The sequence below is a fragment of the Planococcus citri genome, chromosome 5, assembly GCF_950023065.1.
Source record: "Planococcus citri chromosome 5, ihPlaCitr1.1, whole genome shotgun sequence".
In the NCBI taxonomy this organism is placed as follows: domain Eukaryota; kingdom Metazoa; phylum Arthropoda; class Insecta; order Hemiptera; family Pseudococcidae; genus Planococcus; species Planococcus citri.
The window spans coordinates 71144328-71161346 of NC_088681.1; the positions used below are offsets into that span (position 1 = coordinate 71144328).

The following is a 17019-nucleotide window of genomic DNA, read 5'->3' on the forward strand; positions in this document are numbered from 1 at the left end:
TTGGCGATGGCGTATCGGCCAGCTTGTCGTATATTTCTCCGTTTTGTAGATAGGTATTTACCTTGAACGAGTATTATGCAGATGAATTGTATAGGTAGCTGGAGCTGCCCACCACTCACCAGGTAGGGAAATTTAATGTCGAACGTTTTCCGCTGGTACGTTTTCTCTTTCTGCAGAATCTACGATGGTTTATTATGTACCTACGTCTACGTATTTTCGTGCCTAATATCGCAGAACCGTTATCGATGCATGAATTTGACATAAAATGCGGTGATTTTCATTTCCTTTGGTTTCTGCGTGTGCTTTCTGCTTAGGTACTTGTCTTATCTTCATCGATTGGTTTCAAATTACTGTAGGGGGTTATTTTTTTTATCTGTCTGTCGGGTGTTACGGTACGGGTCCGGCTGGAAAAAATTGTACAAAATGATGTTGAAATATAAATTTGAGATGACATTGAAACACGAAAAAGCACTCCAATCGATAAACATTTCCATATACGCCCATGTACTATGTGGTGAAATTTTGGTAAAATTAGTTTTATATGTACATACGACAAGAAAACACGTGAAAAAAACGTGTTTCGTAAATCGTTAATAATTACCATAAACAGCAGAAATTTTAGAAAATGTTCGCAAATTTAACGAAAATCGCATGAAACGTTATTAAAACCAAGTTAAAAATATTGGTTTCGTTTCCGTTTCCATGCATCGGAGGTGTGAAAACTGAAAATGAAAGTTTTGCGATTCCGTTCGGTTCTGCTCCTGGGAACTTATTTCGTTTGCAGTCTTTGTTCCGATTCCGAACCAGTTTTGATACCAGAGTGTCTACTGGTAAGAAAATAACTAGAAAGCAAGGAAAAGGCGAGAAATTGACATGGGTGGCAAGAAAGCAAGAAAATAGTATAGAAATTCCTTCGAAAAAAATTTCACATAAAAAAATCTCTGAAAAATTGAAGTTATCCCACCAATTCTGAAAAATGTGGAGATCTGAAAAGTCGAATCCTTCATTAAAATTGATGTTATTCTATTTTTCAAATTGCAAATTTTCCAAAGCTTTTGCCCTCGTTTCGCTCGGGCTATATTTAAGATGCTGCTTATGAGACTTTACAAAATTCAAAAATTAAATAGAAAAATTCCAGAAATACACTTGTAGCATCCAAACCATTTGAAAAGTGCGAATTTTACATTTTTTTCTGAACAAAACCACTGATTTTTCAAAAAAAAATTCGACAAATTTTCGCTCTCGCTTCGCTCGAGCAGTGATTTACCTTCGTTTCAATACAATATTCATTCATTATGAAGGATTTCGGAAAATTACCCAAAATGTCGACTTTTTATTTTCTTGCATCAACAAATAAATTTTCTAGAGAAAACTGGGGGGGGGGAGCGACCATTTTTTATGCGTTAACATGAGGGAGGGGGGAGGGGGTACGCAACTTCATTTTTGAAAGCAAGAAAAAAGCAAGTTTGCTTTTTTGGTTTCAGTAGACACTCTGGAACAGTTTTTGTGTTCTTTTTGGTTCTTTTTTGGTGTTTTTTCATTCTGTTTGATACCTATTGCTGTTTCTCCATTTTTTTTTCGGTCCTTTTAAATTTTTTTTCTTGCAATAATTTTATTGTTAATTTTTTTTGTTTCGTTCACAATTCAAATTTTTTCCAGGTTTTTTACTAGTTTTCTTGCAAACGAAAAAAACTGAAAGAACAAAATATTAAATAATGATCAATAATGGTCCCTAACAATCGGAAATAAGTTTTCGATTTCCGCTCTGTTTCCATTTCTCACTATTTTCAGACCTTAGTTTTTAGATATTATTGATTCTGTTTTTTTTTGTTCTTTCTCAAAAATTTTGTTTTTCTTTCGTTCTTTGGTTTCCGTTTCTGTTCTTTTTACTTTCACAGCTCTTCCCAACGTTTTCGCACCTAAAAAGAACCATTTTCCATTCTTAAATCCGGTTCCGATTACGTTTTAGTTTCGGTTTCCGTTAACGCTTCTGTTTCTGTTTCTGTTCTTGTATCTGATTCTGGTCTCATTTCCGATTGCGTTTCTGTTTCTGATATCCCGGTTGAGTTACGGTTTCGGTTTCCGTTCTTGTTTCCGATTCCGTTTCAGTTTTTCGTTTTTGTGTTGGTTTTGGTTTCGATCAAGTTTTTGCAGCGTTGATCTTGAATTAAATTGGAAAAAAATTAAAAAACGCTAGCATTATTGTTGGAAATTACGTGAAACTGATGAAACTTGTCCAAATAGCTGAAATTGAGGGAGCTGGAGTTGAAAAAAAGTTGCTTAATCATAGCTCCTTGAATTTTCAAAGTTGAATAAATATAGCATCGTTGAAAATAATCTTTTTTATACTCCTTTCAAAATCCTACTACACAACGAAGTAATCACATTCAATGTATAAAATTGAAAAATAAGAAAAAATAGATATAAAAAAAGCGAAATATCCCCGTATCCCCCCTCCCCTCCTCCAAAAAATAAAAATTTAATCAAATAAAATAAAATGAAGAATGAAAATTTAATAAAAATTATTTTATCATAAATAAATGGAAAATGGAAAAGTAAGGTAAAAGAAATATGTAGCAAAAGAACAAAACCTTTTTTAAAAAATGAAAAAGCTAGGAAAAAAATGATTAATAAAATGAGAAAAAATAATGTAATGAAGAAAATGTATAAAAAACATGAAAAACGAACAAAAAAACCGAGTAATTTTTTATAGAAATCAATATAATCAAAATCAAAATGGAAACTAAAAACCAAAACATAAATAAATAAAAATAACCATTGAAAATTAAGCGAAATACCTCGAAATAAAAATGAAAAATCATCCTTGCTACTTCAAATCTAGAAATGAAATTGACCGTGAAGAAACCTGACTCTGAATCGAAAAACAATAAAATAGTGAAAATGAAAAACAAATAGAAAACTTTTTGATTCGATTTCTTGAAATTGAGTACCTATACCCAATTTGACAAAAATCGAGCAATCGCGATTTTAAAAAGAAAAAAAAATAATCAGAAGAATAAGATCAGGCTAAGAATGAAGTTTTATTGAAAATTTGATAAATTTTGGCCCAATTTACGACGATGCAACACAGATTGATATATATAAGTGTTTCGATATTAATTGCAGATTTGAAATTTTGAATTGAAAGTTTTCATTAAAATTGAACTTTGATTCGACGTTTTTTTTTTTTTTTTGGTAATTTTGCAATATTTGTACTTACATGAAATTGATAGTTTCCAACTCCCTTCTCATCAGCAGGTATGGCCCCATAAAGCGAGGGCGCGAACCGGGGTTGGGGCTGCAGTGGGCGGAACTTTCGATATCGTTATGTGTGATTGTAATATTCATAGACACGTAATTACGTATGTATATAAACAAACTTGACGGACAATTTGTCATTTGCAGGTGTTCCTGGTTCGTAAAGTTGTTGGCTTAGATACGGGCACGTTGTACGCTATGAAAGTTCTGAAAAAAGCTACGCTCAAAGGTAAGTTTTTTATGCAGCCTACATTAATGTCTGATATACAGTACTTAGTACTTACCATAGTGTTGATTTATTTCTCAAAATAGGTGTACTGAGTAGAAGGGTTGCCTGCCTCCGACCTTTCCTCTCGACAAAGATCATTTTCTTCTTTTTCCTGTAGAAAACATACGAGTAAAAGACAAAAATTACGCGTGGATTTGGAAAAATTGACGAATGAATTCCCATTTTCGACTAAGAAATCAAGATTTAAATGTTAGTTAATGGTGACGAAATCTCAACCTTTTTGGTACCCTCGATGAATATAGTCCGGGCTCGGAGACTGGGCTCTATGGGGCACGCTGTTCAAAATCTCTCAATTTTTGTCGATTTTTTCAATTCATCGTTTGTTCTGCTTTAGAGAGAATATATTCGTTACAGTTCACGAAAGGGTGTGGACTGTGGACCGGAGAAGGGGGAGGGGAGGAAAAATAGAAAAAACAAGCTCGTAGAGTGATACTGATGACGTTTTAACGAGCATTTCCTTTTTGTCGACGATAGTAGCCCATAATGGGAGCTATGGTGACACTGTACAGTGTAGCTAGTAGCTACGCGAGGCTTATACACAGCCAAGATAATATACTCGAATTAAAAAATTGCCATGCCACGAACGCTGCTACAACTTAAAATATCCCTTGCGTAAAACGAAACGATGAGGACTCGACTAAAGTAAAATAACACCACTACAGATCGCCGCCTTCCCTTCTTGCCTTTATTAATACATCTCGAACTCGTAAATTTGAAAAAGTGTTCTCGGGCGATGATCGTTACGACGACGACGACGAGAATCATTCTGCCTTACTCGTAATATCTATAGTATAAAGCTACAAGCAAAAAAAGTTCAGCAGGCTCTCATTTGGCTCCAATTATACCTAGGAAGCTAATTTTTTTTCAATAGAAAGCTCAGCCCAAATTTTGATTTTTAGGGCCCCAAATTTAAGAAAAAGGGAGCTAAATTCAACATAAAAAAATTTTGGAAACATGTTTTCTTCCAAATTGCATTATAAACCTAATTCCAAAATTTGAACCAATTTGGTCCCATACAGAGGGAGAAATGGCCCAAAAACTAATTTTTGGGCCCCCTCCTCTAAATTTATGAAAACTGAACCGATTTTGCTCATTTTTTTTCAAAATATTCCTTATGACGTGTAGATATGTTATAAAACATTTGTAATTCAAAATTTTTTAGTTTAAGCATGAAAAATTAAAAATCAAAAAAGCATTATTTTGAACAATCATAACTTTGAACTTTAATTTGTCAGCCGAATATTTCCAATTTGCTAAGCATTTTATTTATCATCAAAATAATAGTAAACAAAAAATCCAACTTATACTTCTCAGCCGAGTATTTCTCTTTTCAATTACTCATTTTGCTTAGTAATATATAGTTTGTTGTAAGGAAAGGGACTTGGGGGCAACCTTGAAAAAGCGAGCTCTAAGAGAGAAAAGGGAGAGCGATGGAGGGTTTGGGGGCGCAGCCCCCAAGAGCGAGTTCTCGCCCTCGGAACGAGTACGGGGGTGAGGCCGCGAAGCGGCCAGGGGGCGGAGCCCCCTAGTATAATGTAATTTCCAAAAAAAAAAAAAAAGACAGAAGAGGGAAAAACTCGCTAAATTGCTATAACCTTAGCTATCGTACATTTCAATCTTTAAAACGTTGCACTCGCCATTTAAATTCAAAGCGGCGGAATTTTCAGGTCGTAAATTAATTTTAGATTAAATAGCGATCGTTAAGTAGAAAATCGTTTTGACGTTACGTTTTTATACTTACTTACTCGTATTTTTTAAAGGGTGTCTGCGCCAACTCTTCGCTATACACAGCTAAACTTACACGTAGGTACTATAGCGTTGACTCGGGTACTTTTTAACGCGGCGAATGCGAAAAAAAATCTGGTAGTCGATCAAAATTTGCCGAATCGACAGCGACACAACCACTACCAGCCGTCTCACAAGCCATCCTTCCTCTACGGTTTTTTTTCTCTCTTATCGAAGCCAACTTGTTCGTATACTACGAGTAGAAAGAAATCCTACGTATATCGCAATCGCTTCTCGTGTACGAAATGTAGGTTCGCGTGATTTGTCAAACTTGGGATTGGAAACCTATTCACTAGGGCGACGATTTAATAAGAGTTGGTTGAGGTACGTCTACGTTTACCATTTGAAAAGAAAAAAGATTGATGCGGGGTAAAAAGTGCGGTCGATGCGACGAAGACGACGGCGACGTTTTAAGAATAAAACTTTCAAAATCGACGATTTATTCATACTCTTTCGTATTTGGTTGCGGTGCGGTGTAGGTGTAGGTGTTGATGGAAAGTGCTGCATCGTACTTTTTTGCCTTGACGTCATATTTTTGGAGTGTGATTACGTTGGCAGTCGCGGTATACATAATACTCGTATCGTCTTCCTTTATTTTATTACTCATAGGTGGTGTTAAATGGTTCGGTACTTTTCCACTTTTTTTCTTCTTTAATCGCCGTAACTTGAATGACCCAAAACTCTCCCTGTACTGGGGGAATTTTTTCAAATTTTAATATCTTCTTAATTTCACAAGATGGACAACCAGTAATGACAAAGTTTTTGTACGACAGAATTTTTTTAAAAAAAGTTATCACGAAGCTGGAATCCCAACTGGTAGAAAAGTGATTAAGGGAAATCGAAAAACGGGTCGTCTGGTGCATTTTTCAATTTTCGGTGGGTGGATTTTGAAAAATCAAAGGGCCAAAAACAAAAAAATCAAAATTTTACCTAATTTAGCTAGAAATCTGAAATTTGGCGTGTACCCCATTTTCGTCCCCCAAAATGGATTGGAAACGGTTTCGTAACGGTTTGAAACCGTTTCCAATCGATTCGAGGAAGGGGTGCTTGAAAATTCGATCGCTACAAAATTCCAGTTTTTTGGTTTCATTCGGTGAAATTTTGATTTTTCTTCGATTTTCGGACCAAATTTGATTTTCAAAAATTCACCAAGAATCGAAAAATACACTCGAGCTTCTGAAATTTTGGCTGGTGATGGAAGTATTAATTTTAGCAAACTCATTCAATTAAACTGTGCCAGGTTCAAAAATTTTCCGCTGGTTTGGATATTTTTTTTTTTTTTTACTGTTCAAGCCACCCAATGTTGACACAAAACAGGCTACGTATGAAAAATTTACCTCATATGTGTAGTATGTATGTACGAAGTAAACTAGGAGATTACACTATCCAAGCTACTCAAAAATGAGCACATGATGAGGGAATATAACGCATTGTTGTTTTTGATGTATAAAAATACTCGTAGTCTTGCTCTATACGTAGGGTAGGTAGTAGGTAGGGTACGCCGAACGCGTAAATCCGACAACAACGATGACTTATGACTATATTATGAGACAGGCGAGCTTACGTGCTGTGTGTATGTGTATTGTTGTGTACCTCTAGCTAGTCCAACGACGTCGAACGTCGCGTGGTTAAAATTCATTTGACAAAATTCTCATCCCTCGATGCGATATTGAAAGCTCGTGTCTCACTCAGTACCGAGCGACGAGCGTGCCTCACTGCCTCAGCTTTATATACGAATACACCCGGCAGCGTTTATAGAAATTTCATTAAAAGTTGGCCAAAGCAGGCACGTACGCTATAGCGAAGCGTTTTAAAAATTTAAATCCCTTATCAGAAGTAAAAGTAAAATCTTCAACCAAAAAAAAAAACACCTTCGTATAATTTTAAGCAAACGCCAACAAATGAGTCACTAAACCCTAAACCTGACGTATTAAAGATGACCTCATGCGGTAGAAAGCAAGATTACGTAAACCAACTTTGAGTTAGTGGATCGGTGTGCTGAAATTTCGGGTTTTTTCGAGCACCACTGCGTGGTTGCGATTACGGCGCGGCGTGCTATAGTGGATGATTGCCCTTGCTCTTTCTACTCGCATGTGCTAAAATTGAGTAAAATTAATTCGATTTAATTTTTTTCCATCAATGAGAAATGGGGAAAAAATTTGCTAAAAAACGAGAAATGAATTTTCAGTGGATGAGTCTGAATTTTTATGAGATGGAGAATTTCAAAATTCCTCGTGTAATTGCCTCGATGCGTTGCACTTTCGACACCGAGGTTCTCTCGAGACGCAGACGGTTTTGTTTCAAATGAGCATCAAATAGATGAACTACCTATGTGAATTTCCGACCTACCCCTTCCAACGAGCAGTAAAACTGTCGTAACAAAATAACTGAAATGCGTAATAGTCCGGCATATGACAATAGGAGTAATTGCCCCCCCCCCCCCGATTCTCCGGGACAACTTTTTTCTTGAAGGGGACATCCTAAGGAACATTTTAAAGCAAACTTGGCCAAAAAAAGTTGGCCTTACTTACAAAATGGCGGTCATTTTGATTGACAGGTCAGCCGAAATCGCAGATTTGGCGTTTCAACATAGGACTTGCACACAAACCTTACAAAAGTAGATCGAAAGGTCATACAAAAATTTATCACCTGTCAAAATTTCAAGTGCCAAAGTGCATTTTTCGATTTTTGGTGAATGTTTGAAAATCCCATTTAGGCCAAAAATGAGGGAAAAAATCAAAATTTTACGAAATTGACCAATAAAGCTGAAATTTGGGATACACCGTATTTTCGACATTCCAAATCGATTGGAAGCGGTTTCAACCCGTTTTGAGCAGTTCTGGAGCCTCTAGCAGATTTTTGAAACTCGAAATTCCCACAAAATTTCATCAAATGGAGTTGGATATCCGAAATTTATTCTGCAAACTAATTTCAATGCCCTACAAAGTACTACAAGTGAATTTGCAAGTCATTTTGAAGCCTCCAGCGACTTTTGAAAATTCCTGGAGCCTCCATCAGAATTTTTGAAACTTTAAATTTTCACAAAATTTCATCAAAATGGTGATGGAAAGCTGAAATTTACTATACACTACAATTTTAACACCCTCTGAAGACGACTTCAGGTGGGTTCAAGTCATTTTAGAGCCTCCAGCGATTTTCTTGAAAATTACTGGAGCCTCCAGTGGAATCAAATGCTGTTGATAAGCTGATATTTACTTCTCGCAGACTACATGGTGGTTTCAAAGCTTCCAGCTAGTTTTAGGGAATTTCAATTTTCCAAAAAAACGCCATACAACCGTTCAAAAAGTCGCTGGAGGCTGCAAAACGACTTGAAATCCACCAGCAGTCAACTTCGTAGCGTATTGAAATTAGTTTGCAGAATGAATTTCGACTCTCTGGTCATTCCATGTCAACTCAACCAAAAAAAGGCGATTTTGAAAGTCATGTCTCTCGATTTCGTTCAATTTTTTTTTTACAATATCTACCCACCCAGTAAGTAAGAAAGCCGCAATCAGTTTGGTCCCAGCCCCCTCAGGGGGCGGGTGGGGGGGGCTTCCATTATTTTCACATTGTCTCGAGGTACTCAACTTCAGCAGCCCATTCCTCCAAAACTATGATACTTTGATCAAAGCTGATTTCACAGTTCAAAAGGGCATTGAATTTTGAACTTTTCAAGTATTTTTAAATTTTCAAAAGTTGAAAGTTGAACTTTCAATTTGAAAGTTCGAATTTCAAAATGGCGCTGTAAGTGGGAGCTACCGTTTAAAATTTTGAAAAAATTTCCATAGATGTACATTTTGATACTTTTTCGAAATATTTATGTTTTGAGATGGAACTCTTGACGGAGGGGGAGCACCCCCACCCGCAATTTTGGGTGAAACATTCAAAAGAAAATCTGGGGCATGTGATATATCGAATTGTATGTTTTCGGCAACGCTGAACACGAATATGACGTCAGATTTTTGATTGGACCCCATCCACGGCCCCCAGCATCTCCCCAAAGGGGGTAAAAATTCAAAGAAGTGTTTTGTTCGTGCGACACATGAAATAGTATGTTTTTGGTGACGCTGAACACGAATATGACGTCAGATTTGTGATTGGACCCCATCCACAGCCCCAAACAATTTTTTTGGACTTTTACCTATTGGGGGAGGTTGGGGGGGGCATGGGTGAAGTCGATTCGAAAAACTAAGGCAATATTCGTGTTCAGCGATATCGAAAATATACTATTGCATGTGTCACACGAATGTACCCATTTTTGGGGGGGTCACCCCCTTCGGAGAGATGCTGGGGGCCGTGGACGGGTCCAATCAAAAATCTGACGTCATATTCGTGTTCAGCGTCACCAAAACCATACTATTCCTTATGTCACACGAACAAAACGCTTTTTTGGACTTTTACCCCCTTTGAGGAGGTGCTGGGGGCCGTGGATGGGGTCCAATCAAAAATCTGACGTCATATTCGTATTCAGCGTTGCCGAAAACATACAATTCGATATATCACATGCCCCAGATTTTCTTTTGAAAGTTTCACCCAAAATTGGGGGTGGGGGTGCTCCCCCTCCGTCAAGAGTTCCATCTCAAAACATAAATGTTTCGAAAAAGTATCAAAATGTACATCTATGGAAATTTTTTCAAAATTTTAAACGGTAGCTCCCACTTACAGCGCCATTTTGAAATTCGAACTTTCAAATTGAAAGTTCAACTTTCAACTTTTGAAAATTTAAAAATACTTGAAAAGTTCAAAATTCAATGCCCTTTCGAACTGTGAAATCAGTTTTGATCAAAAAATCATAGTTTTGGAGGAATGGGCTGCTGAAGTTGAGTACCTCGAGACAATGTGAAAATAATGGAAGCCCCCCACCCGCCCTCTGAGGGGGCTGGGACCAAACTGATTGCGGTTTTCTTACTTACTGGGTGGGTAGATATTGTAAAAAAAATTTGAGCAAAATCGAAGGACCTGACCCAAAAACGTTGGTCGAGTTGACATGGAATGACCCTCCAACTAAGTTTGATGAAATAATTTCAAAAATCTACTGGAGGCTCCAGTAACTCTCAAAAAAGTCGCTGGAGGCTCTAAAATGACTTGAACTCACCTACAGTCGTCTTCAGAGTGTGTTAAAATTGGAGTGTAGAGTAAGTTTCAGATTTCCATCTCCATTTGATGAAATTTTGTGGGAATTTAAAGTTTCAAAAATCTGCTGGAGGCTTCAGGAATTTTCAAAAAGTCGCTGGAGGCTCCAAAATGACTTGAAATTCACCTGCAGTTCTTCGTAGCGTATTGAAATTAGTTTTTAGAATAAATTTCAGCTTTACAACTCCAATTTGATGGAATTTTGTGGGAATTTCGAGTTTCAAAAATCTGCTGGAGGCTCCAGAACTGCTCAAAACGGGTTGAAACCGTTTCCAATCGATTTGGCATGTTGAAAATAAGGTATATTCCAAATTTCAGCTTTCTTGGTCAATTTGGTAAAATTTTGATTTTTTCCCTCATTTTCGGCCTAAATCGGATTTTCAAAAATTCACCAAAATTCGAAAAACGCACTTTAGCACTCGAAATTTTGACAGGTGATAAATTTGTGCGTGATCTTTCGATCTACCTTTGTAAGGTTTGAAAAATGTCGTGCAAGTCCTATGTTGAAACGCAAAATCTGCGATTTCGGCTGACCAGTCAATCAAAATGCCCGCCATTTTGTAAGTAAGGGCAACTTTTTTTTGGGGGCAAGTTTGCTTTAAAATGTTCCTTAGGATGTCCCCTTTAAGAAAAAAGTTGTTCCGGAGGATCGGCGGGGGCATGCAATTACTCCTATATGGTCATATGCCGGACTATAATACATCTGTCATATACAGTAGAGCGATAAGGAGCAGGTGGCCTTTGGTCTGGGTTGTCGCTGCGAGGGCAGGTGTGCATGTTAAAGGGTTTCTTTTATATCGAAAACACATTGCCAAATGTAAATCAGATAAGGGCGATGACGCGCGACGTGTTCATTGTTCGCCTGTCTGGTATTTTTGCAAGTTTGGAATTTCCCATTTTTAGTAAAACTGCATTCTGCCAAATTGAATATAATAGAGAGATAAGGTTACCATAAATGGTCTTTTGACTGAGTTGCGGCTTCGATGGCAGGTGTTCATGATAAAGGGTTTCTATTGCCAAATGCAAATCAGATAAGTGTGGCTATGTTCATTATTCATAAATTCACCTGTCTGGTATTTCCGGATTCATTTTTTTTCTTCAAATTTTACATCGATCAAGAGTTTATCAGCGAGCAAAGAAATGAAAAGCATTGTCTGTCGGCTGGTTCTTCGATAGATTATACGGGGTGGTAAATTTTTCACGTTTAAAATTCGAAATTGTATACATGGTGGTTCGGATAATAGAATTTGAAATTGTGAGCTCGTTGAACTCCGTTTGTGTTGCGAAGTCCTGTGTGAAATTTCACCTGGTGAGGATAGTAAGGTTGAAAGCAAAATCGCGAGAGGTATGCCAATTATTATCAGAAAATTTTTTTCAACTGAACAAAGCATTTTAGGTACTTACCGAAATGTATTTTTGGAATTTTTATGAATTTTCAAAAAAACGAATTCGAGTATAAAATGCATATAAAAAAATTAAAAGTTCACTAAATTGACTTGGAAAATTGAATTTTGGTATGCCACCTTTTTTCGACCCCCTGAATCGATTGGGAACGCTTTCGAACCGTTTTCTGCAATCTCGTAGACTTCAGCATATTTTTGAAAGTTGAAATCCCTCAAAATTTCACTCAATGACCCTACTCGTATAAAGCTGGAATTTCAACTTGCTGAGTCGATTGAACGTGGTTCCAAGCCTTTCTGAAGCCGCCATCAGTTATATGTAACTGCCCAAGTGCCCATGTAATGATCTCTAAACCTTTTAGGCAGGATTTATGGTGAAAAAATTGCGATTTTTTCGAAAATTGGTTCTCGTTGAGGACTCGTATCCCTCCTCAGGAAGTTTCTCTGAAGCTGAAATTTTATCCAGATTACTTCAAAGTTAAATTAACGATAAAGGTGTTTACCGAATTTAGTCCAAATCTTTCTTTCTTTTTTTTAAAATGATTTACCCTAATGTACAATTTACGTATGTATGTACTATGTAGGTTGTAATTTATCGAGTTATGGACTCGAATTCGAATTGAATTTACGTGTACGTTACTGATACATTTTGTTCAATTTTTTATGTTCATAGTTCGAGACAGAATGCGCACGAAAATGGAAAGGAATATACTGGTCGATGTGAGACATCCGTTCATCGTACGATTACATTACGCTTTTCAAACAGAAGGAAAATTGTATTTAATATTGGATTTTTTACGCGGCGGAGATCTATTTACTCGTCTTTCCAAAGAGGTATGGATTACGTTTACGTTAGGCTACGACTACTACGTGCTGGTGTGTTTGTTTAGCGTGCACTGCACATAGCGTTTTTCCTCATCCTTTTCTCCCTTCTACCTTCCCTCTAATCTTTCAGTGCGCGCATCCTCGACTCTTTTATCATTATTTATATTTATTATAAATGTACATATTTCACAACGAAGCGCGATGTAGCGCAGATTTCTTTCGCTGCGATATTCGTTAATCCTGAATGAATAGCTGAGAGTATTAAAAGTTGCGAGGAGGATATGGTACGAGGTACGAGTAATCGGTACATTGGTATTAAGGGACTCGTCTCTTTCATTCGCGTTATATGAAAATTTGCGGCTCTCAATAGTTGGTTGATGCTTCTGCTTATGTATGTGTTATAGCTATACGTATAATACGTGAACGTGTGTGATGAGAGCGCATTTCAAAATTAATATGTTATTTTGGCTCGACTTACATTATACAGTGTGTACCAAAAGTACACGTGTATCGCAATTTTAGCGATAAAGAAAAGTCAAATTTGAATTTTGAGATTTTATTCAAAAATGCGAACTACAAAAAGATGCGATTAAATTAGAAGTTTCTAAATTTCAAACTGTATCGCTGTGTTTTGAAAATTGATTTAAAACGAGCGTATAATAAAACTAAGAACAGAACTATCGCGAACTGCAACGGCAGGCTGTCGATTAATTCGTGATAAATGTATCTAATTGTTGGCTGATGCAGCTTTTATTTATTCTACTCGTTCGCGTAATTGGATATTTAAATGCTAAAATACTGGTAAAAGATTTCAGCGTGTTTTTTTCATCTCGAGATTTAAATAGCTCGTTCGTACGGTATTTGGGAATAATTTCAATTTCAGGCACGTTAGCGCGGTCTACAACTAATTTAACGATAAAATCCGCGTATCTATTCTCTATGCTTAAAAGTTATAGACTTTTGTAAAATTCGTTTGGCGCCGCGCCGCGTTCGTCGCGTCCTAATTTCCCTTCCAAGTCGGAGCTGATACAAAGGGTGAAAATGGCCGCACTTGACGGCGAGAGGATAAAAGGATAAAACGTTTACGTTTCACTCTTCGATCCTCGCGCCTTTTCACCATCCTTTCATCGTGGACCTTATTTCTACTCGTACGTTAAAAAATAGCTGTTTAAGTTATTGTTTCGTTGGCAAATTCGATCGCTACAGATAATATACGGACTCGAAATGCGCGTCCTTTGAATGTAAAATGCTCGAAGGCGAAAAACTTTTCCGAGTTATGTAGTAGGTACTTAGAAGATAATAATTGCGTGTAATGTAATAGATTTTACGTTATAAGAGGGATTCTTGTACTTAGTTTTATACTTTACGTTATTACGTTTGTTGGTATGTATTAAAAAGAGGAAATGACCGACGAAATTTTCATTCCACCTGTAATTCCTGTATAATAACATTAATCGTGCTTTAAAAATGAATTTCAGGTCATGTTCACCGAAGAAGACGTCAAGTTTTATTTGGCTGAGTTGGCGTTAGCTTTGAATCATCTGCATTCTTTAGGAATTATTTATCGGGATTTAAAACCGGAAAAGTAAGCGTTATTTCTACAGTATTATCCGCTTCTTAATATGTTAATACCTTCCGATTATTTTCTTGCGGTGTTATTTTGACCGTGGTCTTGTAATTTTCTGGGAGCTTAGTAAGAAATTCAATGTTTTCTGTTGAATGTTTTGACGCATCAAGGTTCTTGTTTGAAACTGTACCTACTCGATTTACATGTACAAATTTTTTTATTCGACGGTCAAATATTCGAGGAGAAAAATAAAATGAAACTTTACTTCCCCGGAGGGATAATGTTGCAAAAGTATTATCCATTTTCGTTTGAAATGTTCCAAAATTGACAACTCTGTTTTCAAAGTTTTTAGCATTAGTGTTCAATCTCAATTCCCAGTTGAACGATTTTTAGTCCAACCATGCATTTTTTTTTCTTTCGATCATCGTGAATTATTTATTTGTGTTATTTGTACGTAAATCATTCACTATTACTTACTTGAAAAATTGAGAAACAGAACTAGCATCCAATTGGCAGGTGTAGAATTGTCGTGGCCATTTTCAGTATTTTATAGGCTATTTGGGACGATTTTCGAAGTCTTTGACTTTGGGTGGCCCTCCCCTTTCGGTGCTGGTGTCGCCCCCTCCCCCGACAAGCCAAAAAAAGCATCGTGGAAGGTTCTAATTTTCCGAATGAATTCCTCGCCTTTTGCCAAAATTGCCAGAAAGTTCGATATTCTGCCAAAATTGTCAAGTGGTCCTTATTTTTTTCTGAAAAAAGTCTCGATCGTTGTCCAAACTCCCAAAAATGTAGGTTTTTTGCCAAAATTGTAAAAAATCCTCAATTCTAATGTCAAAATGGGTACCATGCCAATGTTGTCAAAAAATCGTTTTTTTTTTCGAAATAGTCAAATGGTCTCAATTTTACGCCAAAATTGTCGAGAAGATCTAAGTTTTCTCGATCAATCTGCGTTCTTTGCCAAAATTGACAAAGTCTTGATTTTTTGGCACTACTGTTGATAAATAAGTCTTGTTTTCTGCTTCAATTACAGAAGCCAGATAGTCTCAATTTTTCGCCAAAATTGTCATCAAGTTCTAATTTGTACCATGAAGCCTTGTTCTTTGCCAAAAATACCAAAATTTTGATTATTTTGTCGAGATTCTTGTGTTTTTTTTTTTTTTGAATTGCCAAATACTAATTTTTTGCCTAAACTGTGACATCGTTTCAAATTTTTACCAAAATGGACAAATAATCGTAATTTTTCTCCAAAACTGTCAAAAAATTCTTCTTTTGCCAAAATTATCAAATTGTCTCAATTTTTTGCCAAAATCACAGAATTTTGCCAGATGTGTGTAATTGTAAAATATTTGTTTTTTTGTGAAAATTGTCGCGATGAAGGTTTAATATTTACCAATAGCCTGCTCTTTGCCAAAACTGTCACCAATTACCAATTTTTTGCCCAAAAATCTTACAAGGGAAGTTTTTGAGGTGTCCGCCTCCGATTTGAACGGGACCGCGATTTTTGGAAAGAGCATGTTCTAAAATCCCCAAATCCAAATTTTCAGTTTCCCAAGTTCATTTTTCGATTTTTGGCGAATTTTTGAAAATCCAAAATTCACTATTTTGGTGATTTATGCTTTTTTAAAAAAAGTACGTACTTGATCAGTAAAAATGTTCAAAATAAATCCTAAAACTGATATTAACCCCCCAAATCCAAATTTCGCCATTTCCAGCCATTCTGGAGCCTCCAGCGCTATTTTACAATTTCTCCAGAATTTTGAATTTGCTCCAGAAGGCGTGAATATGCAGTTGGGCTGCTAAAAATCGAGTTGTGTGTTATACTCGATCTGTTTAACGAGTTTATCCACATTTGAGTCGGTTTTGGGAGGGACACCTCAAGAGTTGGTTTCTTGACCAGCTTTTTTCATAGTAAGAAATCAAAAAAAAAACCAAAATTTCACCGTTTGTGAGGAAATTTTTTGAAATTTGCGCGAATCGCTGTATTTCGTCCAAAACAACCCCCCTGAGGCCGAGTTCCGCCATTTCCAGCCATTCTGGAGCCTCCAGCGCGATTTTTAAATTTCTCCAGAATTTTTAATTTGCTCCAGAAGTCATGAATATGAAATTGGGCAGCTAAAAATCGAGTTGTGTGTTATACGTGATTTTTAGCTGCCCAATTTCATATTCATGCCTTCTGGAGCAAATTTAAAATTCTGGAGAAATTGTAAAATAGCGCTGGAGGCTCCAGAATGGCTGGAAATGGCGAAATTTGGATTTGGGGGGTTAATATCAGTTTTAGGATTTCTTTTGAACATTTTTACTGATCAAGTTCGTACTTTTTTAAGAAAAGCATACATCACCAAAATAGTCAATGTTGGATTTTCAAAAATTCGCCAAAAATCGAAAAATGAACTTGGGCAACTGAAAATTTGGATTTGGGGGTTTTAGAACATGCTCTTTCCAAAAATCGCGGTCCCGTTCAAATCGGAGGCGGACACCTCAAAAACTTCCCTTGTTAGCTTTTCACCAAAATTACCAAAATTTTCATGTTTTGACAAAATTTACTAATGGTCTTGCTTTTTGACAAAATTTTTCGAAAATTATCAATATTCATTGCTTTTGTTGATGAAAAGTCGAATTTTTAATTATTTGATTTCTTCGCGAAAATTTCTCGCGTGTAATAAATTTTGACCCAACATCATCCCTCCTTCGTGTAAAAAAATTGGAACATGAGAAACTTTGCATTTTCAACGTACTATGTACCTATATACTCCAGACTAATG

The 17019-nt window shown here is 36.5% G+C and overlaps 1 protein-coding gene across 11 annotated transcripts in view; it reads left to right on the forward strand.

The window, feature by feature from the left end:
• S6kII (Ribosomal protein S6 kinase II) overlaps positions 1-17019 on the forward strand; it is a 277023-nt gene that overhangs the window by 244753 nt on the left and 15251 nt on the right. For all 11 annotated transcript variants that reach the window (XM_065369809.1, XM_065369803.1, XM_065369802.1 and 8 more), the window contains 3 exons: positions 3406-3487; positions 12539-12699; positions 14169-14275. In XM_065369809.1, the coding sequence (XP_065225881.1) occupies positions 3406-3487; positions 12539-12699; positions 14169-14275 (350 nt within the window). The remainder of the gene's footprint in view (positions 1-3405; positions 3488-12538; positions 12700-14168; positions 14276-17019) is intronic.